This window comes from Oreochromis niloticus, linkage group LG17, assembly GCF_001858045.2.
Source record: "Oreochromis niloticus isolate F11D_XX linkage group LG17, O_niloticus_UMD_NMBU, whole genome shotgun sequence".
NCBI classification, from domain to species: Eukaryota; Metazoa; Chordata; class Actinopteri; order Cichliformes; family Cichlidae; genus Oreochromis; species Oreochromis niloticus.
In genome coordinates this window covers 11956533-11964259 of record NC_031981.2, presented here as the reverse complement: position 1 = coordinate 11964259, position 7727 = coordinate 11956533, and the positions used below count along the sequence as shown (strand labels likewise).

Here is a 7727-nt window from a genome sequence, read left to right as displayed (position 1 = left end):
TTTTTTGGTACCGGCACTGGTTTTATTTTGTTGTATTTATCCGCGACACCTTAAAGGCCGGTTCGTGAAAATATTGTCGGACATAAACCGGTCCGTGGCGCAAAAAAGGTTGGGGACCGCTGCTTTAGAATAAAATTAATATCATCTATAGGTGACATCAATTGTATACTGATTATATTAGTGATAATAGTACTTTTTAAACTTTCTGCATTGTATTCATTAACTGTATTAAGCCTTTAATGTGCATAATGTTCACCAATGGTTTGTAAGCCTTATTAACAATAATCTGGATTTTTGAATGAGAATATGTTAATGTAGTTTCAAGTAAATTTTCAAATCAGTTAATACTTTTCCCAGCAGTGGATTTATTAATGCAGTTGTGAGCTGCCACCAAGTGGCGCTGATAGTGAAGTGCAAGCGGCGCAAACGTGCTAACATGAGCCATGACTAATGCTTGGATGATTTCAAAAGAGCTCAGAAAGCTTTCTGACCTTTACACTTAACAGTCATCATTTTGTGGTGCTGACAGGTTGGCTGTTAGAGCATATCTGGAACATTTGTGGTATATGAAAATAGGCACTATCTGTTCCTTTACATATACAGAGAATTTAAGCATGTTTGTTTGTTTTTAAAAAAAAATATTATAAGATTGGTTTAAATGTAGAAACCATTATAAAAGAGCTCTTTAACAATATAAAGTGTGATTTATTTTTTTTTTTTTATCAGCTGTCCTTTACATGCAACACTGATACGCTGCATGCAGGCCTGTCAGCTTTATTTAAAACACACACAGATGTTCCTAGTCCATAAAAGTATAAAACACACTCACCACTTCCAGAAGTCATGCCTGGAAGTGGTGAGTGTGCCTTGCTGTCATGCCTCAGATAACAATGTCTGGCTTTCAGCAACCAGACAACCCAGTCAAACAAAGAAGCAGTGCATGAATGCATGAAATGTCTAGGATGACAGTGTTAGTGGTCTGTGCTACCCAGCTAGATTTCTGCTTTCTGAAGCTTTGATTTATAGAAGATGACATCATGGCTGAATATACTCTGTCAAAGTCTAAGGTGGAACATGTGCTGGAAAGCCCTGTTAAACTTAAATTTTATTTTATTTTCAAATTATCAAATGCTACTATATGTTGCAACTTTATCTCTTTTGCAAGCAAAATTATTTCCAATTTGGAAAAACTATTTTAAAAAAGGAGCCTTTTTTAAATTTTTTATTTCATTTGCTTTGAGTTTACTTTAAATACAATCTTTTGCTTTCACACAAGCTCTATTTAAAACACTGAAACAGATACACAGAATGCAAGTACCACCTGTTGTTCCCCCTCCCTTCACTTTTCATCTTTCTTTTTTAATCTATCAACAGCCAAGCTGCTTGCCGTCCTTTGACGTGCCACACATAATCCTTCTGGTGCCAATAAAATGAAACACGATAAAGTCAAGTACAGATATGGAACATCACAGATGGAAACAATATGTGTTCATTTAAATCCTCTTTAATTGTCTTAAGGTGACATAACAAAACAAAATATTCTTTGGTAACAAAAGAAAACATGGGGTTCTACACTTTTATTTTACACTTTAAGTGCCTTGAGTTGTTACACTGAGTGGCTATCAAGTAAAATGCAGCACAGATGGGATTTATACTTGCTTTTACCTCAAACTAAACTCCAGCAGCTTTCAGGTCAATTTGTCTCCCGTTAGGTTTTCCACTTTATGTCTAGACAGCTTAACTTTTCCTGCTTTTAGAGGTGATCTCACTGTGCTCCGCCGCCTGTGTCGAACATCTTCTTACGGCCCTCCATACCTGACATGGCCTCCACATTCTTACGCCAGTCGCCTACTTCACTGGTAAGCACCTGAGAATGAAAAGAACCGGGAAAAAATGAATAAAAATCAGAAAAAATGTTTTGATACTGAGAAACACAAGAGATTAGGAGCTAAGATGTGAGAGTGGTGATTCTGGTACCTTGTCCTGTTTCACATCCTCTTTCTTCACAGACTTGAGGTTGGCTCTGAGGTCCATTGAACCTTTGTGTTTGGAGCCCAGGAGGGCTCTCATCATCTCGTCTGCTGACACCCTCACTTTTCGCAGAGCAGGCTTTTTGAACTTGCCCCCAAGGTCCTGTACCTTCAGCTTCAGCTCATGGATCTAAAGCATTATGACGCAAAATGTATGAAAAAAAACAGAAACAGGAAAAAAAGCTCACTTTGTCTCCTTATTCTTTAGTTTGTACATAGTGTAAAAGTGCTGCAATAATATTTCAGGAATATCTTTCTGTTATATTGGCCGGCCTGTTCTGGTTTGACCTAAATATACAGTTAATAGAGAATTTAGCTCCCGATTTCAATGCAGACATTTGTTCAAATTATCGTTATTTTTCTGATACAAAGGATATGCAGAGGTCTGGAGGATAAAAGAGACTTACATCTTTGTTATGCTTGTTCACTTTGGATTCACAGTCATATCTCTCCTCATCCACAATATCAATTTTTGTATGAAGCTGCTTGCACAGTTCCTAAAAGATCAGATGTTGATAACATATTATTATTATATTTTCTGCTTTACAAAAGCTGGTCTTTTGTGGCTTTAGAGAGCTTACTTGTAGTTCTTTCAGGGGCATTCCAGACAGTTGCAATGGAGGCAACTTTTCTCCTAAATAGCGTACTTTCTCCTCCTCCCTCTCTTGCCTCTCCTTCTCCAAATCCTCACAGGCTCTCGTGAGGAGCAGCATCTGATTGGACACAAATGGGTATCAATCACAGGACGAGGAAATTTTAGTCTGACCGTGACAAAAATGATAATTTATGTTGGTGTTCATAAACAGTATCTATTATGTTATATGGCAGTGAGTCAGGTGTGCACCAGGATCGTCATATTGTTCCTATATAAAATAGTATGAAATTAATATCAAGTTTTGTTGTCATGGGGATATATAGCAAACAAAAAAGGTATGTAAAGGCAACTCACTTTGAGGGAGAGCTTGCGAGAAGCCGAAATCTTCGACTTCGGCTGTGGAGAAAACCAAAGCACAATCAGCTCAGTGATTCTAAATCAAATATTGATTATTTAGGTCTGTAAGGTGATATTTACAGTGTCCAGTACAGTAAGTAAAAGGCTGACAAAGTAAACTGTATCTTTCAACTGAAATCAAACATTGCATGGAAAGACCTGCGAGTGTCAAACTTGACTCCACTTACTGCAGTCACACGTAAAAAGATAACGCTTTATTATTAGGATGAAGTCAAGAGGAAAGCTCTCAGGGATGCAGATAACAATTCTGACAGATAACCACTGCCACATCTTTGCCATGTGTGCAAGGACAATGTGTCCCCTGTCCAAGCATGGAGGATTAACACTGTGGAATATAGCTGGCTCACCTTTTCCCCTCTGGGATTCATTGCTCTGGATCTGTCGTGCTCCTGAAACAGCAAGCAGGAACACATGAGGACGATGATCTTAAAGGCTATGGCAGGTTTACATGAGTGCATTATCTATTCTTATCCTTTTAGGAGGCGAGCACAACTTTCCCTTAAAAAACAGTTTCACAAATATGAACCATACAGCAGGCATAAAAGGAATTTTCTTACCTCACTTCAACTTCTTGAGCAGAAACAAACACATGAAAGAAAAGAAAGTTTGTATAAGTGACGTTTTGGTGTAATATGTCATGCCATTAAACGACACTGAAAATTGACCATGTATAACAACCAGAGAAAATTACTCCATCATGTTCATCGTCATCCCAAATATTTATTTTTTCATTCTGTATGTTTTACAGTTTAACTAATGACAGCTCAGCAGATTTGTTAAGCGAATACATCAGCTACAACATTTGTTCTGACAAAAAAAGCGAAGCCAGACAGCAGCAGTTGCACACAGATTTTTAAGATCAGCTCTTTGTTAGGTTGACAGCATTTATGTACAAGTATGTACAAATTATCGTATTGTACAGCTTTAACCAAAACAACACTGGCTAAGCACTGTCTTATTGTCTACAACATCTATTTTTTTTATATTTTCTTTTTTAATCTTGTAAGAAATTTAAAATTATATTAGTACCTTCTTATTAGTCGCTCTGGCAATAATCTGAGAAACCTTAACTAGGTAAAACACACAAAATAGCATCTGTTCTTTTACCTGTAAATGTGCGTCTGTGGAGGTGAAGAGAGTCAAACAGCAGCTGCTGAAGACAATGGGCAGCTTTTTATGTGGGGTCGATGGCGAGTGGACAGCAGATATAACGTCTGGTCCCAAGAATGTGCTGGCAAGAGACCAAGCATTAAATATCACCTCCCCTGACACTGACAACACAAGGAAAGTGTAATAATAAATCCGTAGCATTGCCTTAATGGTATTGTCTACAGATCAGCATTTGAAATGTTATCATTTTTCCCAATTGGAATGATTGGAAAAATACACAAGCTGATATATTAGTAACAAATATTGACATTATTGTATGTTCTCATAAAAAAGACATTGGAAAGCTTGCCAATATCTTCTATGTCGGTAAAGCCAGTAGCTATATAACCTAAGCAATTACATCAATTCATTATAGCTAAAGAGATTCTCTCAGTAATAAATATGCTGTTTATGAGAAACCTAAAGCCTTTACTGGGGCTAGCCAATGCAGACAATCATACTCTAAGAATAGATCAGGCCTCTTCGCCATTGTACTCTGCTTTTAACCGAGTTAGCAGTGTCAACACATGCGGTAAGGTTTACTGCAAGTACAGTGAAAAAACAGAGTTTAATTCATTTTTTTTCCTTTTTACAGACGGTTGCAAAGAATCTGGGGTTTTCTCACCCAGGGTCTTTACATGACTAAACGGTTTACAGAGTCCAGAGAAACCTCTGTGCGTATGACTGTATGAACTCAGGAACACTTCTAAAAGCTTTGTAGAAAGCAAAAATCACTGCAACCACAAATGGTCACTTGAGTCATCTGGATTCAGTCTGGGTCCTTCGCACATCTGTCAAGACCTTGTTAATGCTGGGATATATATACAGCTTTCAAAGCAACATGCTGTTCTTTAAAATTTCCAGGAAATGGAAACAGGAAGTCGAGAAAGACAGGAAATATCTGCTGTGTGACAAGGCATGTAACAGTCATTCATTTCCTGGGGTGAAATGAGCATCTCAGTGTAGAAAAGTATGAGTTTCAAAATATTTGGGTCATTTTTCAGTGACATTTAAAAAAATGACAAATTCTCTCTGTGAGAATCTACCAAAACAGTCAAAGAAATACCAACAGAGCACACTCTTTAAATAAACTACATTAAAAAGCTGGGCAGTTGCTCAAAGCTGAAGAAGGCGGATATACAAAGATTTCAAAACACCAACATCTACTGTCAACAATTCTTTGGCATGACTTTACAAAGACTCCAGAGTATGAGTGCTAATCTTGACCTGAGCGCTGACTCTTCTTGCAAATCACTTTACCCCTGAGCATCAAGTTTCTAATCTTTCCAGTGGCTTATACTGGAATAAAACTGATGCAAGCGCTAAGGTGTTTTTGGTAAACTGAGCATTAGCTACAAAGGGCATCTTCATATAGAGCCACATGTAACATGGAACAGTCAGTGCTCCTTTGCTCTCTTGAGGGTTTCTCATAGATTAGAAATCATTGTAAAAATTAGTGAGAATATCTGTCAGCTAAAAGATGAGTCTGTCAGACATGGTTCCTTCTGACCCCACTTGACTTCACTGTAACGCCATTATAGACCGACCACATAATTCAAGTTTAGCATCACGGATGAGTTTTGCATTCTGTGGCTTTAAGAGCAGTTCATTCAGCAGCTCTTAAGTTCAAGATAGAGTATTAAATATTCATTGCTAGAAATGTGGAAATTGCTTGCCAGTATTATTGTTCAGTTTGTTACATCTCAAACTTATTTGTCTTGGCAGTTTTTAAATTAAATGAATGTGTTGTCTTGTGTTAGCTTTTATTTGAATCATTTTACTCCAATAATTTCCATTCAATTCATAGACAACATAACTCTAAGAGCTTGGGGTGGGGGGATTTTGTGCCAATAAATATTCTTATGGCATACACTACCAACTTACCTGTCATATTAGCAGTACACTGCTTTCAGCGGTGAGCAAGCTAAAGAGACAATACCTCAGTGCGTAACGAGTGTCAGTAAAAGGAGGAAGATGAGGGGGACAACAAATGTTCTGTCATATTTTTTTTTTCCAGTGATCCTCAGCAGGTGGGAGTGCTATTTCTGATGCAACCCAACTCCCTCCTGTCTTTGCACAGACACATGGGCACCCAAAAAGAAAAACTAGGCAGGCCTTGGTATCGGGGAACTGCTTGTAATGCACTTTCTACTGGTGCTGCTTTCACAAATAGGTCAGTTACTTTTGGGCTTAAAGGAAAGAAAAAAAAAGAAAATTAGTTTTTTGAATTTAAAGAAGATATTTAAAGTTATATTTTGTATTTGTTGCATTTGTCATATGTTCCATAGTCCACCTGAACCCATGGTTATGACATAACAAGTTAAGTTATTGTGTGTATTGTGTATCAAATGTACTACAGTTTAGGAAAAACAAAATGAAAGTCTTGAAACTCAACTTTGAGTTATTTTAATAATCATGTATTAAACCTGAGCATCAGAATGAGGGAATACCATTTAAGTGACTTTGACCGTGGCATGGTTATTGGCACCAGATGGTCTGGTCTGACTATTGCAGAAACTGCTGATTTCCCCCACATGACCGTCTCTAGGGTTTCCAGAGAGTGCTTCAAAAACAGGAATATAAAAAAACAGGAAATGACCAGCAGTCCACTAGAGAAAACTGCTTTCTTAATATCAGATGTCAGAAGACAACGCTCAGACTTTTCAAGCCAAAATGACAGTAACTCAAATAACCGCGTGTTACAACCAAGGCATGCAGAAGAGCTTATCTGAAGGCACAAACACTCCAAACCTTGAAGCAGATAGAAAAACCACACTGTGTCAGTTAGGAACACAAAACTGAGGGCACAGTTTACACAGTTTACATTGACCCCACCAAAACTGGTTAATAGAAGATTGGAAAAAATGTTTCCTTTTCTCTGTAACATTTTAAGTCTGTGGGGTCAGAATTTGACACAAACTGCATGCCAGTATGAATCCACCCTGCCCTTGATCAATTGTTCAGACTGGAGGTGGCATGTAATCGTCCAGGGACTCTGGGTGTGTTCGTATCAAATGAGCATTATTTGAATGCCCCAGCCCTCCTGAGTATTTTTGCTGACCATGCCTCCACAGTCACCAGATCTCGATCCAAAAGAACGCCTTTGGGATGTAGTGGATCAGCAGACTCACATCACGGACGTGTACAGCTCACGAATCTGCAGCAGTTGTGTGATGCTATCACATCAATGTGGAGCAAAATCTCTGGTGAATGTTTCCAGCACCTTGTTAAATCCATTCCATGAAGAAATAAGGCAGCTTTGAAGATAAAAGGGGGTTCCAACTCAGTACTAGCAAGGTGTATCTAATAAACAGTGAGTATAGCTTTGGTCTAAAGACTTTCATCTCTTTTATCAAAATATATTGTCTGCCTTTGCTCTGCATAATATACTCCGGGGATACTTAGAAGGAACAGTGTGCAGCCAAAACAAAGTTAACGTTTGGAACTGAAGAGTGTCAAACTGAATGATGCATCCTAATGCTTTTGGCTGTGGCTCAGGAAATAGTGCAGGTTTTCTAGTTATCGGAAGGGCTTCA

General features: G+C 38.1%; 1 protein-coding gene across 2 annotated transcripts; it reads right to left on the bottom strand.

Annotated features, from left to right (window-relative positions):
* Positions 1–1488: 1488 nt before the first annotated feature.
* LOC100694855 (troponin I, slow skeletal muscle) lies at positions 1489–4288 on the bottom strand. Of its 2 annotated transcripts, none has more exons than XM_003444952.5 (8): positions 4150–4288; positions 3600–3612; positions 3390–3431; positions 2980–3021; positions 2612–2743; positions 2438–2527; positions 1978–2160; positions 1489–1867 (listed from the first exon to the last, which is right to left on the bottom strand). In XM_003444952.5, the coding sequence occupies exons 3-8, from the start codon at positions 3408–3410 to the stop codon at positions 1766–1768; spliced, it is 570 nt and encodes a 189-aa protein (XP_003445000.1). In that variant the 5' UTR covers positions 3411–3431; positions 3600–3612; positions 4150–4288; the 3' UTR covers positions 1489–1765. The 2 variants fall into 2 exon arrangements, with proteins under 2 accessions (XP_003445000.1, XP_005451690.1); XM_005451633.4 differs by having other exon boundaries at positions 3600–3609; positions 4150–4232.
* Between the last annotated feature and the right edge of the window lie 3439 nt (positions 4289–7727).